The sequence below is a fragment of the Ptychodera flava genome, chromosome 13 (genome assembly GCF_041260155.1).
Source record: "Ptychodera flava strain L36383 chromosome 13, AS_Pfla_20210202, whole genome shotgun sequence".
In the NCBI taxonomy this organism is placed as follows: Eukaryota; Metazoa; Hemichordata; class Enteropneusta; family Ptychoderidae; genus Ptychodera; species Ptychodera flava.
The window spans coordinates 1,804,394-1,832,224 of record NC_091940.1 but is presented as its reverse complement, the minus strand read 5'-3'; the positions used below and the strand labels follow the sequence as shown (position 1 = coordinate 1,832,224).

The following is a 27,831-nucleotide window of genomic DNA, read 5'->3' as shown; positions in this document are numbered from 1 at the left end:
TCACTTAAATGCATTCTGAAGAAAAAAATTCTGTTGCAATTTGTGGTGGGTTAGGTGCAAAATCTCGTAGATTGACTGGATTATACGTACCTTCCTCCATGATCATGTTGATAGGCTGGCCCTGGTGTCTTATGGGATAGGGTTGACCTTATGTCCAGTCGTAAAGCGGTATGCAACCTTAGAGACAAGAAAATCACTCTAATTGCGACAGTATAGGGAATAACGACACGCACCTCGATTGTAATCCAAATTATACAGTGATACTGATACGATATTTTAGATGCCTCTAACCTTGTCGAGCTATTCGGTGGATAATTAACTGACGTAAAACGTAAAACATCTTACAGCCGTAAAACGCGTCGACTGTAGTAACGCGTACGTACAACAACATGATATGCTAGTGCAGAAGCTCGCTGGGTAGACCTGTGCTATCTCGTAGTTCGCTTGTTCCTTTAGGCCTACAATCGACAGACTGGGGAAAGTTATTTGAATATTGTCGGTATGACAGAACTCGATGATAGCGATATTGATCCTCTAGCTCTTGACGTAACTGGTGAACAAAATGTTGTAAATAAGGATAAATCGGGAACGTGGGAACACGAAGACTTAGCTCAGGTGAGTTTTCACTTTTATATAAACTGTCGTTGAACCACGGTCCCTCCACACCGTGGTTGAACTTTACAATATTGTGATACAAAGAATAAGCAGAAGTGGTGAAGTGCTTACGAGATAATGATACTTCATGCAGTTTGTCTCCATAATACGGAAGGCAAGGTATGAGGGGGTCGAAGTGACTATGGTGGCAGGGTCGAGGTGATCGGGTGTGAGTATCTGAACATATGACAATGAGGTCGAACCAATCAGGAGTCAAAGTGACTAGAACTAGAAGTCGAGTGTAACGTGTGTGCATGCATGTATACGTGTTTGTATGTCAAACCATCCGTCCACCGTGAAAATTTGCGAACTGCTGAAAGTTTATCAATGGTGTGTTTTTCATGGGTTTGCAGATTATGAGATGGGATTTTTCAAAGGTTCATCACTCCACAAGGAGCAATGTAATGTGGCAGTCATGTCAACTCCCACCCCCCATCTCGGGGTATAGTGGGGGATTTGGTAATTAGTCTTATGAAATTCGTCAAATGCCCTACCCCCTAGGCAAGACAATCTGGAAAATCCTAACCTAAAACAAGTAAATCCTCCACATTTCCCCATCCCAGTGGGTAGGGCATTCATAAATTCTGCACTTACAGTGCGTTTCAGCTAAGTACCGCAACTCAGCGTATGAGACGGACACAATCCACGTACAAAACACACGATTGGCTTGGGTATCAGGAACACATTTCAAAGCCACCGACTCGTCGATTAATTACAGTAAACCAGCATGGGGCAGCTGCTGTCTAGACTAAGAGATAAACAGTTGACTAGACTTGATCTACAAGTACAATGTAACTGTTTCTTTTACAATTTCAGCTAAGAGTTCAAGAGGTGAAGGTATTCTCAACAGAAACTAACTAAAAAGCCACACATTGTAGATAAAGTGTATCTCTCAGTCTAGACAGAGCGGCTGCCCCATGCTGGTTTACTATAATTGATCAATGAGTCGGTGACTTTCAAATGTGTCGTGATACCCAAACTTCTCGTTTTTTTTGTACGTGAATTGTGTGCGTCTCATACGCTGAGTTGCGGTACCTAGGTGAAACGCACTGTATCCGTGAAAGCATGGATGTAAAAAATTTTACATCCATGGTGAAAGTGAGTAGGGGGAACAATAAGAGGCAGTTGGTAAACACAATCTAATACCCTACATTTGTTCAGTATGTTTGAGGTTTGCCCCCCCCCCAGGGATTACGATAAATGCCACAATATTTACAGATAAAAACCAAAAACAATTGTCGTAATATTTGGTAGATGTCAACATTTCTTTTAGTTAGGATGAAATTCGGATGTTTACATTTTTGAGAATTATTTCCTTAATCATCTTAAAATAACTTCAAAATCTTCTTCTCGTCTCATCAGACATCCTTTTGTAATTTGATTTTTTATATTTCTATGGATGGTGATAATATGAAAATATTTTGGCCGATATTTTCAAATTTGATTAAAATAATTGTGTCTCCAAAAGTTTGTGTCTCAATTAACCCTTCAAAGTTGTGATTTACTGGTAGGTTCTCATGGATGTCTTGCTCGTTTGTCCAAACATAGCTGAAATTTGCACTGTGTCATAAAAATTTTCGGTCAGTCAAGACGTCTTTCTCTGAAATGATATAAGAGATTCAACAAATGTGTACTTTATAAATTCGAACATGCAAAGTTTTTGTGAAGTTAAATGGTTGTCAAATTTGCAAGATAGATTTCTAGTGATGATTTGATTCTGATGTGCCAAAATGATATAAAATTTGAAATGATTATGGAAATGGTTAGGGACAATTTTCTCACTCTTGGTCAATACATGTATATCATAGCTTTCAAATGTAGTTTGCATGTGCCTTTGGATAACTTATTTCATGTTTGATTACACAATGACAAGGTTAGCATACATGTATGTAATATGTTTGGGGACAAGAAACTGCATGCTTGTCTTCCAACTTTCAACATTTATGTCAAACTTACATCAGTTTTGTCAAACTTACATCAGTTTTGATCATAGAGAAGCATGGTGTCACAGGATGTTCTTTGTTCAATCAATTCTTTTAGCACATCTTCAGATCATTCACAACAGTGAATTTCTTACAACAGGTTACTGCTAACCATTTATAACCTATTCATTGTGTTTGATGATAGTCACAAGCCTGTTAATGATGTTCCTGGATACATGGGTTTCTCAGTCATGTTATCATACCGCTCCATTACTTATTCTTCATGTAGATTGTCAATGTCTATATTACATTTGCTGGCAACCGTCCAAAATTGACGTTTTCAATCAAATACAAATGTTGTATATGTAAAAATTTTCATGCAGTGATTCAGTGCTATGCTTAGTCTACTTTTTATCAAAGAATTATGTTTGAGTAACCAATACCGTAGCATACAGTGTAGACTTCTGCAAGGAGAAAGTTCAGGCTTGTGTTATCAAAATTTATATTGAATGACAGCAGGAATCTTACCCTCTACTTTCTATATGACAAAGCAGACAAAACCATTAGGTGTTTCTATTACATGTCATAAGTCATTCCTACACAGAATAATTTTTCTTTCAATATTGCTGTTGTCTAAAATAGGTAAAAATAAAGGTCATCAGAGGTCACACAGGAGGAATAACATCCTGTCAGTTTTGTTGTCAAGACAATAAAGCTCTATCTTCATCAAATGACAAATCCTGTATCATTTGGGTAAGTAACAGAATAACATGTACATTAACGTTATCATACTTCACTTTAAGCCAAGCTGTATTTTTTCTGTTTTCTAATTGCTTTTGATTAATAAATTTATTTCACTGGAGACACAGTTGTTGTTTGATATTTTTTATTGATATAGTATGTTTAGAGCAGTACATGAATCATGTATTACAAATTAATGAAATCTTACAATATATGTAAATCCCAATGATTGCTGCTAGTGAACTCAGCTACTTTGCACCCCCAAGGATATGAGCTATAGGTCAATACTGACATGTGATACCTCATGGTGTCTTTTTTTGGTAGGATTTGGAAAGTGGAGAACCAATACACACATACGAAGGCCATAACAGATCTGTTACATCATGTTGTATGAGTCCTGATAATACCATGTTTGTTTCATCATCTTGGGATAAAAGTGTAATTGTATGGGAGGTTGAAAATGGCAAAATATTGGTAAGAACGATATTTGATAATAACAGATAAATTCATGATTCATGCTCTCATATACTGGTACATGGCATCAATTTTAACTTGTATTATAATGGTGTCAGAGTAGATTATTAACGGACTAACATTACAAAATTATATCTCTCATTAGCTCACATTTGGTGTACCAAAGAGAGCTTGTATGGGAGGTCGGTGCCGTCTGTATGTATGTACATGTATGTGGGGATATCTGTCCACGTCAAAATTTCCTAAACCGCAGCACCTACCATTTTAGTATTTAGTGTACAGATGCACCAAGGAGTGGAGATGTGAATTTGTTCAAATGAACATGTCAGTGTCAAAAATAAGCAAATGAGGTAAAAAAGGGAAAATCCTGCAAATTGCTAACCTCAGTAATCACTGGCCACATTTGGTTAAAACTTGGTATGCTTGTTCTTTATGGTGACTTTAGTTTACATTTGCTCAAATTGTGATGAAATTTTGAAAGTTGTACTTTTGGTGCAGTTTTTCCAGTTTTTGGTCAAAAAATCTTCTCTGAAGTGAAAGCTCTCGTCCCATTGCCTTGAAATTTGGTAAACATGAGGTTAGGGTTGGCCTTAGTCTGGCGGAGACCCTGCGATTCGCGTTCTTCCCTTAACAGTTAGCTGGAGCACGCACAGGCCCTTCAAAGGCGCGACGTGAATCCCAGGGTCTGGACGTTCTTGCAAGCGACCAGTCAGATTTTTAATGCATATATTGTATATTTTAATGATTTCTCGACACTGTGTGAGAAGAGCCACTAGCTCAACAGTTTCTTGAGATTAAATAAAGTCTATGATAAAATAAAAAAATAAATAATTGACCTATATGTCATACATATGCACATCAGTTTGTTTCATGACATGTAGCAGTATCATGTCAGTTATTAAATTTTCGTATTTAAATTAGGCTGATATGTCAAGAAATACTGCATCAAATTTCATGAAACTTAGTACAGATGTTAAGCTCACATTGCTTTAACAGTGAATAATGACATTTATCAGTGTCAAGATAATTAATTTATAATTGCATATGTAATGAACTTTTCCTAATTAGAGTGATATATCCACAAATACTGCATCAAATTTGATGAAACTTTGTACAGATGTTAATCTCATAGTGTTGTAAATACAATTCAATGACACTTAGCAGTATTGTTTAATACTGATTGCTCATTTGCATAATGAATTAACATAATGAATTTTTGTTTTTAGGGTGAATGTCCAGAAGCACTGCATCAAACTTTATGAAATATGTACTAGTGATAATCTGTCAGTGTTATGATAGGATGCAAAAATGTTTGGCAACATCCTGTCCATAATTACTAAGTGACTATTTAATGACTTTTTGTTATTAGGGGGGCAGCCTACTTTTGTTTTATGATTTCCCCACCATGGAACTCATCTCGGCCATTTTTTAATCACAAACCTGATTAATGGAGAGGACTCTATATTCTCTGAGGACTTGTAATTAAAGTACCCATTAACAAGTGGGGACTATGTCAATGATTACTGATCTCTATATGGTTTTATAATTCTGCACTTAGCTATTATCTCTGAACAATGCAGTACACGGACATTACTGTGTTCCACTTCAAGAAGTAATGATTGTTATCATATACCTACATTCACATGACTGTGTAAAGCTATGGGAGAAAGCGCCCTCAGATCCGTGCATTTTTTAACTTATCACGCCCCGGCCCGGTGCCCAAATATGGGCTATCTTGATTCTGGTCACTACGCGCGTTGCTATCCGCAAACGTTCCATTCGTACACAAAGCCAGCGCGAGATTATGAAAATGTCTGCTCGCTCAGATCGTAGTTGCGCGTGACGACAGTGGAGCCTCGCAGGTGACATTAATTCTTATTTCTTAATTCTAGTGAAATCCTGTGTGTACTTGGTGCGTGCCTGTTCAGTATAAATTACAAGAAACTGACATCACGCTTTTGTCCTTCTAACACCTCGATTTCAGCCTTGATTTCTGTTTGTCGCGAAATAGTACGGATGTTGCTTTGTGTGTTCTAGAATCTGCAGGTAAACAAATGACATCATTATGTATCATTTCAATCTGCGATGGGAAGGGGCCATTGTATTATGAAAAACTGACACAAATGACGATGAATTTTTGATATGGGACGCATTTTTATCTCCTAAACAATGTTGAATATTATGTAAACTACATATTTATCATGCCATAAGGTATATGATAAAACCTTTACGGCCCTGATACGGCTTTTGCGGCCCTTGGTCGTACGGCGTACGGGCCCTTGAACACTCGGGCTCTTCTGCCGTACGACCTCAGGCCGCAAAAGCCGTATCAGGGCCGCAAAGATTGTTAGTAACTTACTTGAGGATAATGCACACTTTGATAACATTAGCTGTATTTAGAAATCTGTACATTTTCATTTTTGTTTTACTTCAGTGGCAAGGTAGCCATGATGGCGTTGTAACATGTTGTTGTTTTTCCAACAATGGCAAATACATTGCATCAGGATCAGATTTGGATAATGCATTGAATGTATGGAATGTTAAAGATGGTACTTTGCTTCATAAGAGAAAAAGTAAGTATCAGTAATTTATTCCTCTGAGAGAGTAAATCCAAACATTTTATCTTTACAAATGTACCAATACTACATGTATGGTTAATTTGTAGATATCTCAGTCTATGTCTTCATAAAATGTCCAAATAGTCCTACTCTGACTGCAATGTTTAAAGGTATACAGTTACCTGTATTCTAGATATGCCCATATATGGCCATGTATGGCGTTTCTTGGTATTCAAAATGCCCATGTGAGGGCGCTGTTTTTTAAAAAGCGGCCACCTGCTTAAAATCTGTAATTGGTTAGATTTTCTCTTTCCATGGTAACTGTGGCAAATTGGAACAGGTGAAAGTATACCTTTAAAACCCTTTTCCTGCCGAGCGCCCCTGTCCGTTCAGTGTTTTTGCTAAGGTTTGGGAATATCGGTAAATGATTTGGGAACCCCGGTAACATTGCTACTGTCCCCTAATCTCATTGCATTGATATACCAAGGGGAACCCCGGTAAAATGACTGGGGAACCCCGGTAACATTTACCGGGGTACCGGCCTTAACAAAAACACTGCCGTTATCCTGCCAAGTCAGTCAAAACCGGCCCCCTTTTCCGTGTCTACAGAAGATAGGCTCTCCTGCACGCTTTCCTGCCAGGCATTTGGCGGGAAAATACCGCATTTTCGGGGTACGATTACCGACCATATACGTGTTAGACTTCAAAAATTTTTGCATGCCCGTATAGAGGGGCAACCGCTGATGAGGTTGTGTCCAGAAAATGACGAGGTCACGGGCGTTGTTTGCCCCGGGGGACGTGCACTTTTATGCCCTTTTCTAGCTTACTTTCGCGGAAGTAAAGCTCGTTCGCCGGCACGCACGGCCACACCGGGGAAACGTCACCTCTCTCGTGGGTTAGTAGAGAAGACCCAGGGGTTAGTGCTATGGGTGCGGGAGCACCCTCAAACCTGTCCTGTTTCCCTGGGTTGTGTCACTTGGCCACGTACTTTGAACGACTTGGAAGAGTCGCACAGTGCAGTCTGCTTTGACGTAGTGTCAACGACATAGTTCCGCCATTGAAGGAAGGCGTGTACGTAGTTTGGCCAGTTCAGTGAACACTTAGCTCGTTAGTGTTACCGTTTCCTAACAGGTTAGTTGTGCAGTTGTTACTAAGGTGCAGTTTTGTACCACCTTAGCTCTGGACAGTGCAACTGCTCTATGCACTAACCCCAACGACAGATGGTTGGTACAACGTCTACGTCGCACGAGCACAGCCTCCGTTGGGCTGTGCCCCTCCCACGTGATACAACGCACGTTCATCCATTACTATAGCGTCCTTACGGATCTGCCAAAAACGAAAGTGGGGGTAAAAACAAAACAAACGAAAATATGCGATCATAGATAGTATTTTATTCGGGAATAATTTACATTATGCCGAACAATAAATCTCGGAGTCTGTCTCGACGTCCGAGTGCATGGTCCGTGTTTCAAAAATTACAATCGGGGTGGCAGATCCGTGTTTCAAAAATTATAATAGGGGGAATTGTACAAAATAATCGTCTAAACAAAAACAAACGAAAATATGCGATCCATAGATAGTATTTTATTCGGGAATAATTTACATTATGCCGAATAATAAATCTCAGAGTCTGTCTCGACGTCCGAGTGCATGGTCCGTGTTACAAAGATTACAATCGGGGGATTGTACAAAATAATCCGTGTTTCAATTTACAATCAGCGGGATCGTAAAGCACAAACAAACGGCACAACCGTGCTCAAAATGTGATCATGGTCCGTGTTCAGAATACAGTCAAGCCACTGTTAGGCGAAGCTGTCCCCTGTCCGTTATTTACGTCGGGTTCTCTTGCTGATGGGTGTCGTCGGGGCTGTGTGAGTAGAGGTCTGCACGCCAATGCTCCTCTTACCTCGTAAGATCATGCGATGATGAAAAGCCGCAAAACACCTCGCTCGTGAAGATGAACCCCGCACAGACTACATCCTTTGGACGTCTCAGACAGTCGTCCGCTCGCAGTGGTCTTACCCTCTCTGCTGCATACTTTACAGCATTTCTGCCGCCCCTCCAAACGGCTGACAACGTGCATCGGCTGATTTTGTGGATTGATGTACGAGGCAAGAGAAACGGTGGCCTCGACCTCTCACACTGGGCTGCGATCGCCCACAATAACCGCCAATGAGTTGTTTCCCGACACGCAGATGAAACATCTTATGGGTCAGCTTACTATCAGGGTGTACATGCTTGAAGCATATATATGCATTTACCAGGGCAACATCAATCAGGTAACATGCCAGATATGTCCACCATCTGTGGTTCTTGCGCCCAGTGTGAAAGTACTTGCGCTTCTGGTTGGCTCGGTCGACGCCTCCCATGTACCGGCGATAATTATACAGCGACAGAGGCACTTGTCGCCGCTCGTCTCCCTCCCCCACTGGCACGCACTCCAAGGGTGGATAGACCGTATTCAAGATCAGCACCTGAGCGTTACTATCCTGATAAGCAGTGATGTTAAGACGAGAGTCCGTTCTGGTCGTGGCTTTCATATCCCCAACAGACAGAGGAAGGCGCTTCCTCTTACCCGGCGGAATTAATTGAGGGGGCATGGTGCGACGATTACGGCGGTTAAAACTCCCGACCATGTAGATCCCGGTCTCCATCAGCTCTCTAGCAGTAACGACCGTGCTAAACAGGCTATCACAGAATAGGCTGTGATTATATCCACAGAATGGCTGGACCAGCTCCATCGTAATTCTTTTCACCACACCTCGCTCCTGCCGTCTCCCATCAGTTCGATCCCGAAATTTCACACCTAGGTACGGTGCAAAGTTAGCGATGTATGCAGTGGTGGAGTCGCACAGCTGCCATATCTTGAAACCGTCTCGATCAGGCTTATGCGGTAATCTCTGCTTAAATTTAGAACGGCCCTTAAATCGCACCATGCCCTCGTCGATGGAGATCTCTCTACCCATCTTATAATTATTTACGCACCGGTCAACTATGGGCTCCATCCATGGATTGATTTTATACAGGGGATCCTCCTGACACCGACGTCGGCGGCGTGCCTCATCAGGATCACGACGTGGATCGTTCTCTGGGTCTGCCAGATGAAAGTATCGCATAAGCTGCTGAAAGCGACTGCGGGTAATCACAGTAGAAATACCCTGGTTTCTCAGAAAGGGATCGCTAGACCAATAATCCTCCACTGATGATTTACGGTCGACACCCATACAGACTAAGACGCCAATGAACGCCTGCACCTCTCGGTAGTCAGCGTTACGCCAGTATTTATCTATTTTCCTAGCGATATATCGCTGGTGGAATTTGGCGTATTTATTAGTCTCGTCCTTGGCCAATCTGATCAGTGTAGCTGGAATAACTTAAAAAAGTAATCGAGCTCACGGGCGTGGCTGGGCAAGGTGAAAGTCGGTCCTCTCTCATGGTCAAAATCGGTCTCCTCAAATATATTAGCATCGGTAGTCTCCGACATACGCCAGACAGGAGGGGTGTTGTCCTCCGCCAACACAGCAGCAACGTCATCATCGTCGTCAGAGCTTGCCTCACCTACATACTGCCTGTCATAAAAGTCATCGTCCTCTGCCGCATCCTCGTCAACCTCCGAGTCGGACTCAGCGGTGATATCACCGTCGTCTGGGCGTCTGGGCCTGAACTCGCCCGTAGCGGCATCAAGGATCATATCTGGCTCAAAATCAGGTGGGCTATCCTGATAACGAACCCTCCGCACTATCTTTTTCGGCGGGGGCATCGCAGCACACGAAACTATGGCAGGGGGGGGCTCGGCAGCCTTGCTGATGACGAGGACTCAAGCTCTTTCGCACTGGGCACAGGAACCTCTCCTGACGCAGGATGAGGGCTCATAGTAGCAACAGGTGGTGTCTCTCCCGGAGCAGCCGGGGGAGAACCAATGGCATCAGCCGTCTCGTTACTCACTGTCTCACTAGCAGCAGCAGACGTAGTCTGTGCAGGTGAAGTATCTCCCACAAGAGCAGATGTAGTCTCTGCAGGTGAAGTAGTCTCTCCCGGAGCAGCCGGGTGAGAACCACTGGCGACCGGTGACCCGTCATCATCCTCATCGGCAGAACGATCGCTCTTACGTTTACGCTTACCACTGGGTTTTTCAGCCGGAGATAGCTTCGCCTACGGGAGCGTTTCTTGCCCGACTTCTTAGAACGTTTACTAGGGACATCACAACGATCGCTACCACTACCGCCCGGAGACTCTGCATCTTTGAGCTTCAGTCGTCTGCTCGCCTTCAGAAAACTTTTGCGGTCCGTCAAGCTCATGTCTGGAACAGTGTCGACAGACTAGCAGGTCCCTCCCTTTTAAAGCCACAGGGAAACAAAGCCCTGGACATGATTGGACGCAGGGGTGTTAATATATGCATCCACCTGTTATTATAATGGACCTACGGCAATCAGTCCACCAACCGGCGCTGACATTCTACCCGTCATGTAAATTGCCTGTCCGCACCATTTGATATGCTAATAATACTCATTTGCGATGCAAATCCCTCGAGCACTTAGCATAACATAGTCAATGTCATTAGCATCTCAACTTGACATTCCGTCCAGCTGGGTACGTGGCATGCGCACCTGCCACCCAAGGACGTTGGCCCAAGCCCATGTTTAGTACGGGTGGGAAACCCGTATCTTTAACCTCATGTCCCTTCTAAGTACGCCTGCGCAGGGCGTATTGTCATCCAAGTCGGTGACAAGCCAACCCGACAGATCGCCCATTAAGCAGTAATGGACTGGCCGTCTCGTTCTTGTACGGCAACGAACAGTGCTTCAGCGGCTTGTTTAGGTCATAACCGTCGCCTGCCGAGCGGCTTACCCAACTAAGGCGGTCAAAGATGAAGGATGCCAAAATTGTCAACGGCTGTCTCGGCCTTGTCCGTTGGGCAAACATGGCTCCTTCAAATAACGTGGCCAGCACGTCTACGTCATCAGCGGTGATGACGACCCGTCATTGACGCCCGAGTGCGTAAAACTCGGAATATACCGACAGGTACCTCTACCTGAGTCGGTCATACTACGGTATAAACCAAACACAGGTCTGCCAACTCCCGTTAGACTCGGCCGTTAGCCGAACTTCACAGGGACAACATAGGCGTAACAAGTCGGTGAACAACGGTTCACGCACCTAACCGCAGCCGCCAAGTCGGTGAACAATGGTATCAAATTTTGAGGCCATGTTCGTGAATGGCAAGGCTGAGGCGGTGTGTTTCGTTGCACGGCTTGAATGTCTAGAGCCAAGTGCAGCCGACAACGTCCGACATCTGAGTGGATAGTCTTTTCGAGAAGGTAACAAGTCGGTTAAAAGCGGTGGTTACCCTTCACAAATGTCGCTCAAGTCCGTTCGGATCAGTTCCATGTCAGGGACTAATCAAGCCGAGTCCGTCAAATCCGTCCGCACTTCCCGTCAATCAGGACCAAGTCCGTGATTTTCGTCTCGCACCATTGGCAAAAAATTGCACCGCCAGCTGAGGCGGTCTTAGGCGGTTGCCTTACAGAAAGCCGAGTCCGTCAAATCCGTCCGCACTTCCCGTCAATCAGGACCAAGTCCGTGATTTTCGTCTCGCACCATTGGCAAAAAATTGCACCGCCAGCTGAGGCGATCTTAGGCGGTTGCCTTACAGATTAGCGTTGCCGAGACGGTCAATTTCGGCCGCAATCTATGTAGTGCCTCAGAGCCAAGTTAACCCAAACTCCGCTAGAATACGTCAACGTGCTAACCTGCCAAGTACGCTACTCGTCCCCCCAAAAAAAACAGTCCCCCACCGGGGTGGGGGACTGGCTGGGTAGCTTCCGCACCTTTCCCTGTCGTTGGACTCTCTGTGAACCCATTTCGAGAGCAAACGCCGTTCCTCGCCCAAAACCTGTCCTCGAACGACCCTAGCGCGAGCAAGGGTTTGCTACACGTAGTTCCGTCGACTAGGCAGGAAAGGGGGTACCAAAAAGTAGCCCGATTTCCACCGCCTTGGCAGGATAACGGCCGTGGCTGCTCAGATTCTAGCTACACCGAATTTCAAGCGGATTTTCACCGACTTGGCAGGAAAAGGGTTAAGTCACAGTTGTTTGAAATATCAATGGATCAGTGTTTCTGCTGATTAGGGAAATTTTTATGACTAGTCAAAATCATTAGTCTTATAACATGTAATTTCCCTCAACAGGCCCTGCAAACATAATACATGTATTAGTTGTTTTGATGAACTATTGCAAATGAAAGGAAACCCTTGACAGAAAATCAAGTAAATGCCATGGGCACTCTGAACATCTCAAATCCTCTCTGCAGAATCATATCAGAAGAAGATAATTTAAGAAAAGACAATTCTACAGTTCTGCAAGATGATATCAGCAACACTCATGGAGAAAAAGTACTTTACAAACCCTTATGTAACCTGGGAGATTAAATTCTAAAGCAGTGTTTACATACAGAAAGAAAAAATAGCAATTAAAAACCAAAGAGGCTAAAACACTAGATTATCCAGCATTCTTCATGATCTGTGAGGACAAACTATAGCAACAAGCTTTGATATTGATTTCCTTTGTGTTGATCATGTCGTGTCATGTAGTATATGATTTTCCTTGCAAAGGTGTTAAAATTTTTATACTACAGATCATCATGACAGTACCATCACCAGTTGTGCATTTTCACCCAATGATGAGAGGATATGTACCACATCGACAGACAAAACAACCAAAATCTGGGACATTGTAAGTCACAATGTCACTGTAACAATCAAGTAAGTCAAGGTCACATACCTGGTACAAGTCTTAATACATGAGCTCAGAAATTCACCTCTAGCTAAGTTACACAAGTTTTCAACATACAAATGTACATCTACTGAACCTCTACATCAAGGACATAGTCATTTGTGTTTCAACTAGGCACATCTTATATTGCAAGTTTTAAGGCCAGTTACAGTGCTTATGAAATCACATAACATCTGCTAAGAGGTCATTTAATAAGCCAACTATATCCAGGATAGGCATGATCAGCATTTCAAAATGTTTATTACCAAATGAATAAACAAAAAAATATACCAGCCTGTTTGCCTGACCTTGCCACCCAAACCTCAAGGATTCGATAATATAATACAAGAAGCATATTACATTCCCAAAGTACACCATTACTCATTCACATACCACTGGTCCATCTCTGCCAATAAGTCATGACAAACTACCTTGACGAGCTGATAATGCAGTTATCTGAAATTGATGTTTCCAAAATATTCTCAAATGGATAATAAGATTTCCTCCTCCAATTCCACACACAGAGGTCACATCAATGTTATCTCTGCATGCTGTTTTTCACAAGATGAACGTCGGCTTTGCACTGCATCATGGGACAAGCAGTTACAGATTTGGGATATATCAACTGGCATGTTCAGATCAGAAGGTCCAGTAACTCTGAGTAAAGGTCATGAAGGGTCTATTAGTTCATGCAAATTTAGCCAAGATGGTAAGTGTGTCAATACAACATTGATATCAAGTATTTGTCAGAAATAAATGATTGTAAAAAGATGCAATTTTTTCATTATACATGGAAAGTAAACCTTCAATTAAGTAATGTATTAATGTACAAATTCTTTGATTTACTACATTGAACAGGTTCTTTGCTTGTCTCAGGATCCTATGATCAAACGATTGTTGTATGGGATTCTGATAACTGTATAAGAAAACTGACATTGAAGGTGAGTTAAACATTTACTCTCAATGTAGCATGCAAAATCTAGAAAGCTGTTTAATCAAAATCACAAGAACAATATAGAACTGTGACAAAGGCATGTTCAGTATTGCCATGAATTTGTGCCCTGAATCACTTGGGGATAATTGGGGGCCCCTCTTGGCCAATAATGGAGGTATGTAATTGTCTCGAAATTGACATTGTTATGTACGAGCAGAAGTACTAGCTCGTACTTTCATATTACGAGTGACGTATGCAAGCTATAAGTCACACATGCCTTTTGACCTAATTTTTTATGAATACGCTTAGGACTATGTTGTATTCCATGGATGAAAGATTTTTGTTTATGTGAAAGGATTTTACAACAAATGAACGCTTAGACACATTTTCTGTGTATATTCGAAACTCGGAAGTAGGAGCGGGTGTGAACTTCGTATGATTATTATTTTGGTCGTGAGAGCGGGTTCAGTGCAGTGCGGAGGAATACTTTTAGGCTTTGACTTTCGGACGAGTCTGTACGTACGGGTCAAGACTGGAGACGACGCGACACTCTCTGACTTATTATACGCCATGATGGTAGACTTTTTTGCAGACGTCGATTGTAACATTAAGCTGTTAAAGAAGAACCAAAGAAGAGGTTGCAATGTCCGAACATCAAGGAAGAGACCTCGATTGGTTGTAATGCACTTGAACCTACCGCCGTTGTAAATCTTTTTTACTTTCTCGAATTCGAAAGTGCAATGATTTCACAGACATAAAACCTGCGTGGCTCGCGAGTCAGCTTATGACCTCGAAATAATCTGATCACCACATTATGTTAATCACAGTGTACAATGAATAATATGAAGGATTTTATGAGTTGGCGGGTGTTTTGTGGCACCCGTGTGTACTCATGTTGTACAGTCTATTTGAAAATGACCTCTACTCAACAATGATTTTAAAGACTAACATTTTTCTGACCTCGCATTCAACTTCAAGTTTTGAAAAAGCACATTATCGGAACCACACTATTATTGGTGTGTATTGTTGAGATTACGGCCCTGCCTATTGAATAATGGTATAGTCAGGTCACTGTGGGGTCAATATTCCTGTTTGTCATAGCGGAACTTGCAGAAGCCATACAAGATATCGATGCTCGATACTTCTATATTCAATTCCTTCGTTCGCGCTCCTGAACAACAAAAAAACATCACTCAAAACCAACTCATCACATTCCAAACTTACCTAGCTACACTCAGTTCGGTAGATAAGTTCCAGGCATCAGTCGTAGTATAAATGCTGACGTCGATTTGTCGACGTCAATGAAGTCGGCGTCGACGTAATAATGTATTTTTACAAATATATTTATTTATTTGGCGTTAATTAGAGGAAAATCACATCAGAGGGTGGATGATGTATGTATTACAATATCCCGGGTAGGCTAAACTGGCCGTTTTGTTTATCGCTATTAGTGCCTACTCCCACCGTACCGCCCATCGTCTAACTTGCACGCGATGTTTGCACACGAAAGAACGCCCAATGCCAGTCACTCACTCACTCGGTTTTCTTGCTACCCAAGTTGAAATATATGCAATTATGAATGTCATTTGTGCAAATTCACTAATGCATGCAATACCAATTACGATGAACCCGCAATTTATTGTTGTTGAGATTTTGTCAACAGTGTTATAAATATAGTGCTGCAAAGTCAGTTGTAGGGCCTACCCACGTGAAAGACGTTTTGAACTCGTTCCCGTACTTGCTATATTCAAGCTGAAATCAGTCAAGTCATTACGTGTTTATTTCGCATATTTGCTATATTTTAGCACCCGTACTCAGAACCCCTCTATGACATTCTGTTTGGCATGTTTCTACGTTCATTTCGAATCCTATTTTGTCTTTTTTTTTCAACGCTCAGTTCGATGCTGTTTTTGTTTTTCCACGCTCAGCTTGACGCTCACTTTGTCGATTTTGGGACCTGCATTACGTCACTCGTACTTTGAAAGTACGGCATATTACGTCACTCGTACTTCGCTCGTACGAGCTCGTAGGTCTGCTCGTAGTTCGTCCGTTTTGAGACGATTAGATAAATGAATAATGACTTTCCCGCGTCTGCAGATCATGTGGGACGTTTTCACTTTTATGATGGCGTTGTAAAGTTTTCACTGTTCAGACTTTCAGTATTGCCATAAATTAGGGTCATAAAGAATTTATGAACCTTTAGGTATATGGTGACTTCTAAATGAAATGGTTTTTTTTCACAATTTCTTTTAATACGCATGTAAACAAAGAGAGTGAATTATTACAATGACATTGCTATTAATATTACGGCAAATATGCTGTTGACTTGTCTGTAAGTATAGATTAAGTAATAAGCATTATAATATCAACATCTTATCTTGGAACAGTATGTTCTATTTGCAAAATATAAATTGTTACATATGTAGCACAGTTTACTTGCACTGGGGCACACACGTACTATTGGTATTTGCACTGCAGTGCAAATACCAAAAACATTGTGTTATTATGATGATGTTATGTTGATGAGCATTAGTAATCTGGACTTTTTTTGTTTGTAAATAAACAAGACAAAAATAGTTGTCTGCAAGCTATACTGCTTTCCATGAGAAAGAACTTTTTGGATTGGAAGATTTCACAGACGATAGCTAAGGCAAAGCTTACCATGTAATGAGTCAGGCTTGAGCGAGAATTGTCCAACAAGCACACCAGCATTTGATCCATAAATATGTGAATAACTCTACCCTATAGCTACCAGAACTGGAGATGTGGTGCAATAAACCAGTTAGTACCGGTATTCAATGATACGGTATCTTTGAATATCATCATTTATTAATACCCCCGGATGAAGTCCAGGGGGACTTATGGTTTGGGTTCTCGCCGTCCGTCCATCCACGCAGATATCTCAGACATGTCTGAGTCAATGCCTTTCAAACTTGGTACAAGGATAATACACAATTGCATACATATGCATGTCCATTGTTTTGGGTGTGGCAGGCATAATTATTGCTAATTTGCATAATTAGTGATTTTTGAAAAAGAGCTCTGTTTCTTAAGAGACTGCACCAAGTTTGATGACACATATTGGTCACACACAGCTCTAATAGTACATAAAGACATTTGTCAGTATTGTGTCAATTAATTGCTTATTTGCATAAATTATGAATTTTCATAATGCCACTAATATTTTGATAAATACTGACTCAAATTTAATGAAACTTTACAGATGTATACGTACCAGAGCTGTAACTTTGTGCGAAGGCATTTGGTAGGATCATGTCAATTAATACCTAATTTGCATGTTGATGAATTTTTGTAATTAGGGTGCTATGTCAAGAAATACCCACTCAAATTTGATGAAACATGGTACAGATGCTGACATACCAGAATTGTAACAGTATGCAAAGACAGTTAGCAGGATCATGTCATTTAATTTCTAATTTGCATATTTTATGATTTTTTGTAATTAAGGAAATATGTCGAGAAATGGACAGCAAATTTGATGAAACTTGGTATAGATGTTGATCTCAAAGTGTTGTAATAGCAAACAAAGACATTCAGCAGTATCTTGTTAATGAATTGCTAATTTGCATATTAATGAACTTTCCTAACTAGTGTGCTATGTCCAGAAATATTGCACCAACTTTGATGAAACTCGGTGCAGATGTTGATCTCAAAGTGTTGTAGTAGCATGGAAAGACATTAATCATATCACATCAATTAATTGTGTATATGCATATTAATGAATTTTCCTAATTAGGCTGATACGTCAAGAAATACTTCAGATTTGTTGAAACTTGGTATAGATGTTGAGCTTATCTTGCTTTAATTGTGTATACTATAAGGACATTTATCAGTATCGTGTTAATTGATTTTTCATTTGCATATTTAATTATTTTTCCTTATTACTTTTATACGTCCAGAAATCCTGCATCAAATTTTATGAAACATGGTACAGATATTGATCTTCCAGTAGGGTAAAACTGAATGGTGACATCCTGTTATAAATTATTTACTGACTTATTTAATGACCTATTGTGATTAGAATAGCAGCCCAGATTGGTGGAATAGGGAAACAATGTTTGTAATGAGAGATCTATATTCTGAATGACTGCACTAAATCTGATGACACTTGCTACAGATGTTGATCTTACAAAGATTTACCAGTCAAGAAAGGTGTTTTAATTTTAGAAGTATCAATAGCTATTTATAGGAAATCTCTTCTGTACTGAACATGAGGACATTTTTATTCACATCTGGCATTTTGACTTTTTTATCGTCAAGAGCCATTACTCACACATGCCTAGACCAGTTTCTTGCATATGATTTTGATTTGAATTTTGACATTTAAAAAGCCAGGGCATGGCATACCTAATTCTGTCAAACTTGGTAAAAGGACGTAACCCTATGCCACTACTTGTTCACAATCCAATCCAATAAGGGCATCAGTCACAGACAGGGCTTTGGTACCCGCATTCCTTGTTTCATGCGCATCACATTGACTTCAATTTTTAGTCACTTCCAGTGACAAATTCCCAATTACAAGGGGGACTATGTCATTGTCAATGACTTGTTGTGTTTTGCTTTGTAACATATGTAATAATAACAGAACCCCATGGCAAGATGATGAATGCATACCACACTTGGTGTATTTGCATGAGTGCTTGCAGTGCATTCTGTGGTGCGGCCATCCCTACCTGAGCCTCTAGTGAGTGCGGGGACGGCTGCAGAATACACAGCAGACTCTCAGACTATGAGCATGGTGGGATTGCATTTTCTTGCAATGCGATTCTGTCATATTCCACAAAAATAAATTGAAGACATTATAGATTCTTTGCTATGTCTGTATTATTTATATTTGTGTTTGATTGACAGGGTCACAGTGATTGGGTATGTGGAGTTGACATTAGTGAAGATACCAGATGGATCTTGTCTGGATCTCGAGATAAAACTATTCGATTATGGAACATTGAAAACAGTGATAACATCCCAGTAGTCATGGAAAATAAGAAGACAATGGGTTTAAAAATCGTCAAGGTGAGAACACCAAACGTCTAATGATCCTTTTATATCTGACATTCTCTAAATCTTTTCTATGACTGAGCATTTGCTAAATACCAGTATATAGCTTCATAATAATACCAGTGCTACAATATTGATATAATATAATAGTACATTTATACAATATAGTAGTACATTGATATAATATAATAGTACATTGATATAATATAATAGTACATTGATATAATATAATAGTACATTGATATAATATAATAGTACATTGATATAATATAGTAGTACATTGATTTAATATTATAGTAATAACCTCTTCCACAGCCAGGTATAAGATTTATTTGAGTATAGGATTGAGTAGAGTTTGGCTAGCAGCTGGTATTGTATTTCATACAGTTTACCCAAATCTCTGTTTATCATCATAGGTTTGAGTAGAGTTTGGCTAGCAGCTGGTAATATATTTCATACAGTTTACCCAAATCGCTGCATATCAGTCTGAAGCAAGGGTATTTGCTTATGGTGGAGCTGCACGTTGCCAACACATTTTTTTTTCAAAGGAATATTTCTCATCTAAGATGACAAGGAAAGCCCCTCATACTAGAAGCAAAGAGTCTGAAGTTTAGTATAGTAGCAATAGTTTACTAGAAGAATGGAGGGGATGTATATTTGCGGTCAAAAAATCCTCAAATTTGGTATTAATGATAAAATTGATTTCAATCAAAAACTTGATACTATTTTCTGAAATCTAATATTTCACTTGAAACAAGAGTATTATGTAGAAATTAAAGCTGCAAGCAGCATTGGCAGGGCCCAAGCAGTTTCCAAGGTTGAAAGTACTTGCACTTATGATATTATGTGCAAATTTTGAGCTTCCATGTGTCTCATGTGTAGAGAAATCTTTGGACTAGTTGTTAACACATGTGAAAATTACCTTTAAAAGCTCACGCATCTGAATTCCTGTATGCTTGATAGAGAGAGGCGAACTAGCATTTTAATTAAAATTGATCTATACCACCATACATGTAGCTCACTCTAGAAATTTACCATGTGTGCTATGGATTGACAAATCCTTCCATAATTGTTAAAAGTGAAAATTACCTGTCAAAAAAATCATTTTTAGCTCATATTTGGTATTTATATAAATACCATAAAGAGCTTATATGGTGAGTCAGTGGCGTCTGTATGTATGTATGTGGGTATGTATGTGTGGATGTACATGTATGTCCGTCACATGCAAAAGCTCCCATACTGCCTAAGCTACCATCTCAGTATTTGGTGTAGAGGGTATTTGGTGTACAGGTAGATGCAGGGGTTGAGATGTGACATTGTTCAAATGAACACGTCAGTGTCAAAAATGTGCAAATGAGGTAAGAAAAAGGGAAATTCTGCAAATGTTCGGGAGTTGTGGCATGCCAATGACTGAAACAGGATACTCCACTGACCTTGAGTCATTTCCTATCATTGTTTATGCACTGTTACATATTAACAGACCTGCTCAAACTAAGGGACCGACCATTAGATCTTGGGAGGGGGTGGTCACAATGAAATTGTGAACATTTTTAGCTCCCATATATGCATATGTATATATGCAAATGGAAAGTATTCTTATAAGGTGGCAAAATGGCGTCTGTGTGTATGTATGTATGTATGTCTGTTAGTCCGTCCACATCAAAAACTCCTAAACCGCAATGGCTGCTGTCTTAGTATTTGGTGTCGGTGCCAAAAATATGCAAATGAGGGGAAAAAAGGAATAATCCTTTAAATGGCCAAAACTCAGTAAGCATTGGTCAGATTGGGTTGAAACTTGGTATGCAGATTCCTTCAGGTATTCTAAATTATGTGTGCACAAATTGGGGTGAAATTTGCATGTTTGTATTTTTAGGGTATTTTTTCTGTTTTTAGTCAAAAATTCTTATTCTCTGAAATCGCTCGTGTGATCACTTTGAAAGTTGGTATTCATGTTCCTCAAGATGACCTCAGTCAAGTTTGTACATATTGTATTGATATTATCATAGTTGTAATTTTGGGGCAATTTTCCAAATTTTTGGTCAAAAACTTTTTTATCCAAAAACTGCTGCTCTGATAGCTTTGATATTTGGTATACAGGTTTCTAAGATTCATCTTGATGTATTGGAGATAGGTTGAAACTGGCATTTTTTTTTTATTTTGGGGCAATTTTTGCCTTTTTTGGTCAAAAATTTTTTTCTCCTGAAACTACTGATCTGGTAGCTTTGATATTTGGTGTACAGGTTCCTAGGGTTTATGTTAATAAGATATATATCGAAATTAGGATGAAATCTGCAATTTTGTATTGGGGGGGCAATTTTTCTCATTTTTGGTCAAACAATTTGTTTCTCAAAATTTACCAATCTGATTGCTTTGATAATTTAGTAAACAGGTTCCTAAGGTTTATGTTAATATGATCTATTAAAATTAGGTTGAAATCTAGAACTTTGAATTTTGGAGGCAATTTTTGCCATTTTTGGTCAAAAATTTGTTTCTCAAACACCACTTCTCTGATAGCTTTGATGTTTAATAGACATGTTCTCACAAATGATGTTAATGTCGAGGCTGCAGGCCGAGACATTTTATCGTAGGGTTGGACTTTATATACCAGAAGAGCCCGAGTACGAGGGTTTTATCCGACTTAAAAACTATCGCCCCTAACTGATATATTTTCGTTTTCAATGTGTTTACGTCAACCGTCCCCTTTGTCAATGTAACATGTTTAGGATATGAATTAAAACTTTTATTTATGAAATAGCCTTCCAATGTAATGGAACATCCTATAAATGCCCTAGGGCACATTATATAAATGCCCTAGGGCACAGCAGATTTTGTGTTGCAGCTGGTTTACGCTGTGTTACCAAATTTGAATATTAAAACGTACCAGATGTCTACAGAATATGACATGTTCACTTTTGATTGGACAGTACTTAAATACGGCGCTGTCATTCGTTTCTGGAATTTGGTGACGAAGGCTTTATGAGTAAATAAAACACCCTGAATTGAGCACTCTGATTGGTCAATCAACAGTAGATAGTTTTTAAGTGCCAGTTTGTGTGTGTCAGTCTGTCTGTATGTATGTCCATGTTTCAGACAATTGTTGGTTTGCTTTGATAACTATATGGGAGCAAACAGTGACATTGGCACTATTTTTTAGAATTGTAAATTTCTAAAACAAAATTTTCCAAATGAGAAAAGCTGTGCTAATTTTTTTTTCAGAGGAAATTTTCAGATTCATAATTTTTTCAGTTCGACGCTGTCTGAGGATACAATGTACATCCATATCACTAGCGCAAATAAGATTGCGTGCTGTAATTACAACATACATATGGCCAAGTGATTTATATTGCTGATAGATTTTGCGAAATGTTGCAGATCATCTTTTGACAAGCTGAGAAGCTGTTTGCAAAAAATGTGGTGAAATTTCAATATTTGTGTTTTTAGGACAATTTTTGCCCTTTATTGATCAAAACATCTATTTCTCTGTAGCAGCATGTCCAACTTTTGTCATTCTTGTTTTTCTGGTTTAAATATTTCTTGTTGTTTTTCTGGTTGTACTGTGCAGAAATCATTGTCATAAAATCAGCATAGAATTTTCCTGCACTGAACAGATAGAAACAACATTTATTGTCGATCTTTGGTACCCATACTGGTATGTACCAATTCTGATCAAATGTGAGCGACACCGTATAATTGCGGTATTTTTCTCATTTCCCATTTAAATGATTTGGAAAAGTATGTTTCACATACAAACGGGAAATAGCATTACAGTAAATTTCCCACTGATTGTGTGGTCACTTGTCAGCCATATAGACTGATCTGATGAAAAGTATAAGTCATTGCATCAGTTTATGAAACAACATGAAATTGTTTTGTCCACAGGTATGTACACTACCTGCACAATGTGACTCTGATGTCTTGTAATTGCTTACAGGAAATTATACTACAATATTTCAACGTAGTGTTAATAATTATATATGATCAAATATCTTGAGAGTTCACATTGATGCCTTTAAATTTATGCAGAACTGGGAAAGGCAGACGACAACTAACGTCCTTAGTACAAATCCAACAGTGGGAATCAATATATACATGAACTTACGAAATGCAAAGTCATGCTACCACACATGCTCCAGCATGTGAAATGATCATACAGTGTACAACCAATCATGAGGTACTAGGAGCTGCTGTATAACTTGCTTGAAAATTCAAAATGTTGAGTTTCTCAATTGGAGAAGACTGAAACTGAACGAAACACTTCTTTATCATGCAACTTACGACTGCTTGACAAGCTAAAAGGTGAATCCAACCAACATTTTAATCTTGGGTTAACTTTATAATCAAAATTGAATATTTGCAAAAAAAGTTGATTTTGATCAAAATATGCTGTGCTAGGTGCAGCACCCCTTAAGGGTGATCAAGTCACTTGCTACGTTATCATAGCTGCAAACAATAGAACGCACACTCTACGACGCGTGTGTCCACTGTACGGGACCGTGCTCACTGTAAAAATTACACTGTGGTTTTGATAGGAACCTATCTTCATACAACTTATTGTCAGAGCTTTTAGCATGAAAGCAGAAGTTGCTGGTGATGATTAAATGCATTATGTTATCTTCGAGTAGTAAGTTTTAAATGTTTGAAATGTTGATATATTTACAACATATTTAAAAATCCAAACAAAATAATTTAAAAAGGACACATTTCACTTCAAATTGTGGTTTTTTCCCATTTCACATATTGGGAGGGGTGATGTTATGCGATGTGGCATTGTAAATGGGCTAGTGACCCCACATTTTTATTTGCTGCATATAATGTGCAATATCTGAACAATAATTTATGTAAAAATAAACAAAACTGTTGGTTTGAATATCTAATTAATTCTACAAAGTATGGATTAGGCGTGATCCTTACATTTAAATTTGCAACAGCTTTAACAGTCGTTTTAGAAGGCCTGAGAAGTGATAATTTTAAATTCTTATGCACATTTTCAGCGGAAAATAGCTAAAACTTTCATTTATTATTCAATGTGGTTCACATGTAAATAAAACAAGTGCAGCATTTCAAGAAAGGAACTGAAAGTAAATATATTGGGTTTTGCAACGCTTACGGGAGATTCATAATGTCTGTCATTCGAATGGGATAAAGTGGGTGTATTAATTTGGTGACATATTGATTTTTGTGTCGTAATATCATCCTCACATACCGTATTCCTCCGATTCTAAAACCCCCTTTTCAGAACCAAAGGTGACGGAAAACATGTGGGGGGGTTGTATAAACGGATGTCACCGCGAAATCGAACGTCGTAGTTAATTTATGCTAATTGTGCTATGTTATGCAAATTTTATGCCAATGTTTTTTTATTCCCATGAGCGCTGCAGACAACTCATACTTTATGATATCGACTCATGGCCATGCTGCGTCGATACTGACAGTCGAATCTGTACGGTATAAATTAATGGAGATCGACAAGTTCTGAAATTTAGCGTATTTGCCATACCCTCTTTTGCTAAAAAATACGATAGCAATAAATCTTCGTATTTTGTGTATAGTTAATCACCACGATACTTCGTTGCAACAAAGCAAGTACGCTCCAGCAGTAGCTAGCTCCCCATAGCAATGCATAGCATGGCCGCAAAGGTCAGACAAGGAGTAAAGGGAAAGTCCCTAAAGTTCCGCTGGCTGTGATTGGTCAATTCACGCAATAGGTCAAAGGTGTCAGTGCATGAGGTCAGGGTAAAATTCTGTTCAGCACATGCAATGATACATGGTGTCCGTCCGATGTTTTCTATTTACAATTTTCAATTAGCGTACTCCTTAAAATAAACGATCAATTACATGTTGTGAGTTTTATTATTTTGCTTCTACGGTAGTTACAAAAAGTCTAACCGTATCTCAAAATGAAATGTGATCTCATGAAAAGGCAGGCGGTAGGCTGGAACTGATAAAGTGTTGAAGCATCGGCCGGCTGGCCGAGACGAAAGATTGCTACGCCAATATGCTTACAATTTGATGTATTGAATTTTTGGCAATAAAACTTTGAAGTTTTTTTTTTATTTGTATCGATGAACGAAATGTCTCTTGATGTGGAATTCAATCATCTATGATCATCTGTTCGGAATGGTACGAACATGCACATAAACTGTAAGTGTATAGGGCCGTTTATGAAGTTGGGTATTTTCCCTAGCAAGACTTCAAAAGCATGCGTAATCTTTAAAATCTGTTACACTATCGCCTACTCATTGCCGGGACTAGTTCAGGAAAAGGACACACACAAGCAAGAAATGCCGTTCAAACAATAAATACATTTATAACATGAGAAAAAAATGTACAAAATTGATAAAACATAAAGAAAGAAATTCAAAGTATTTTCAGTTCATGCGCGGAAGAAACTTCGGATGTCGCGTTTGGTGATACAATTGCCCTCTTCATCAAAGTCAAACCCATCGAAGTCTATATCGTCATCTTCCCCCTTGTCATCAAACACGAGTCCCAGGGTTTCATTTGATAAGTCGTCATCGAGTACCGGAATCTCCTCGGAAATCATGTTGTCTTCAGTTCCGTCAAGCGCATTTGCGATACCAGTGGAAAGGAACGGTTTTTTTTCACCACGTGAAATGAGGGAATCGTACTTGATCGACACGTTCAAAAACCCGACTATCGTAATATTCATGTTATGATAGCCGAATGGCATCGAAATATTTGATTCATACTTGATCAAGATGTTCAAAAATCTGCTTATTTTGACGGTAGCAAAATGACAGTGACGAAAAGACAGCATTATACTAGATCGAGACGCTCAAAAATTCAACTCTTTTAATGTTCATTTACCTTGCGAAATCCAAGTGGAATTGTATCGCCAGGAACGATAGAACCGTTCCCGATTGACATGTTCCAACACCAAACAATAGTGTGCTTGTTTTGAGGTTTGATATTTCACTTTGGCACTTGTTTGTGACTTTGATTAGCGACGTAGGTGTCGCGGATATCCTTGTCTCATTACATGACAATGGCTCTATTGTTTCAATCAGAATTTGGGTGTACCCCCCCCCCCCCCTGAGGGGCGTTATAAACGAATTAACGACCAATTACAAATCGATAAAATAATCCTGGGGGGCGTTATAAACGGGCAGGGTTTTAGAATCGGAGGAATACGGTATAAGTCTTACTGTTAGAGAAAAATAACGAAAATTGTTGGTAAAAAATTTAGTGGCTCGATCACCCTTAAATGATAAGTAATGGCATGTATGCTTCTCTATCATATGATTTGCATGTGAAAAATGGGTCAATAATTAGATTCTGTTCCCATTTTAATTCACAAGAATGGGTTAGTATGGTGTATTATCATAACACTACTCAAAATGTGTTTTACAAAAATTCCTTTATGCTTAGTTATTAAAAATGCTTTGACTGTAGAAATTAAATTATTTTTCTTGAAATTGAAAACATTTTTTTCATATCTATCCCAACAGTGTAGCCTATGTGGAAAGCCATTTTCTATTTCACAACTAGAAGATCCAAGTGAATTGAAGATTTGTGTATTCTGCAGGCTTGATAAAGGGCGCCCTCTAAGTACCATAACTGCAATAACTGATGATGAAGCAGAGATATGAGTGCCTTACAGTTTATGAGATAAACAAGATTTGAAAGAATATTCATCCACAACATGTATCCTGGGCTGTGAAAAGCACACCACGAGCTATTCTAAACTGATGTAGTTTAGGTGTAATAAAAGGCAGCTCAATTCTTATTTATTTCACCCTGTTTTAAGTTTTGGTAAATTTATCTCACAGATGCTGCTACATTTCAGGCAATGTACAGTGGCTCAGAAGGTCATATCTAATTGGTAGATTATCATTATTTACAGCAACTTAAGGAGTCTGTTTTGAAATAATAAGAACAAAGAGTTTCAGTAAACCAATTAGCTGAAAGCTTTTGAGACGCTGGACATAAGCCCCCATTTTTCCTTTCCAGTAATCTTGGTGACTTGGAGTGCAACACATACACATTTGAATGCCCAGTATAGTGTACTTGCTATACAAATATATCCTATGCATTTGTCATTCTGTTAACATCCAGAACACGATACAACAATATTGAAAAAAAATTATCATGAGTTTATGTTTCTATGGCTTCAATGTGACTGTGTGTAAATTATCAATAAGCCATAGAGTCAGGGCCACTTCAACAGAATTATGGTCAAGAGCTGAACTGTGTAACATACTATGAGATAGTTACACAGACAACTTATACACACATATTGTGAAAAAACACAAATACCAACGACTTCAAACCCAATACCGTCCATTTTTGAGTACATGAACTCATTATTCCGGCCTACTAAATTACAAAACTTCCCAGATATCACTCAACTGATATCATGAAAAGTTCAAACAGAATATGTTTCCACTTGTGATAGTACTTGTCACTAATCACATTACAAATGTATTTACATTTTATCTTAATTATCTGTGACATTGTATAAAAGATACAAAATATTGACTTCTTTGTAAATTTGTGAAATCCTTCTGCTGTTATTGAACACCAGATGTTTTTATTTCTTTCAGTGTTGTAAACTTTTATACTTATTACATATTTTACGTATTTTATATAGTATCATCTTTGACGAATGAAATTACTGAAGACATTGTCAGCAACACTTGCTGTACTGCCTGCAAATACATGTAACATTGCAGACACATATCACTAAAATGTTTTGTGAATCGTAAAATAAAGTTGAATAAATTCTTCTGTTGAACAGA

The 27,831-nt window shown here is 39.3% G+C and overlaps 2 protein-coding genes across 3 annotated transcripts in view; one reads left to right on the top strand and one right to left on the bottom strand.

Annotated features, from left to right (window-relative positions):
• Positions 1 to 173, bottom strand: part of LOC139148644 (E3 ubiquitin-protein ligase MARCHF6-like) — a 47,030-nt gene extending 46,857 nt beyond the window's left edge. Inside the window, exon 1 of the mRNA XM_070720142.1 lies at positions 91 to 173. Coding sequence (XP_070576243.1) covers positions 91 to 106 — 16 coding nt within the window. The 5' untranslated portion in view covers positions 107 to 173. The remainder of the gene's footprint in view (positions 1 to 90) is intronic.
• On the top strand, positions 167 to 27,831 carry LOC139148646 (WD repeat-containing protein 88-like). 2 transcript variants are annotated; one of them, XM_070720144.1, is made up of 9 exons: positions 167 to 615; positions 3,219 to 3,329; positions 3,642 to 3,791; positions 6,226 to 6,364; positions 12,983 to 13,109; positions 13,644 to 13,828; positions 13,978 to 14,060; positions 18,926 to 19,087; positions 26,542 to 27,831. In XM_070720144.1, the coding sequence occupies exons 1-9, from the start codon at positions 502 to 504 to the stop codon at positions 26,680 to 26,682; spliced, it is 1,212 nt and encodes a 403-aa protein (XP_070576245.1). In that variant the 5' UTR covers positions 167 to 501; the 3' UTR covers positions 26,683 to 27,831. The 2 variants fall into 2 exon arrangements, with proteins under 2 accessions (XP_070576245.1, XP_070576246.1); XM_070720145.1 differs by lacking the exon at positions 26,542 to 27,831 and adding an exon at positions 23,096 to 26,512 and having other exon boundaries at positions 260 to 615.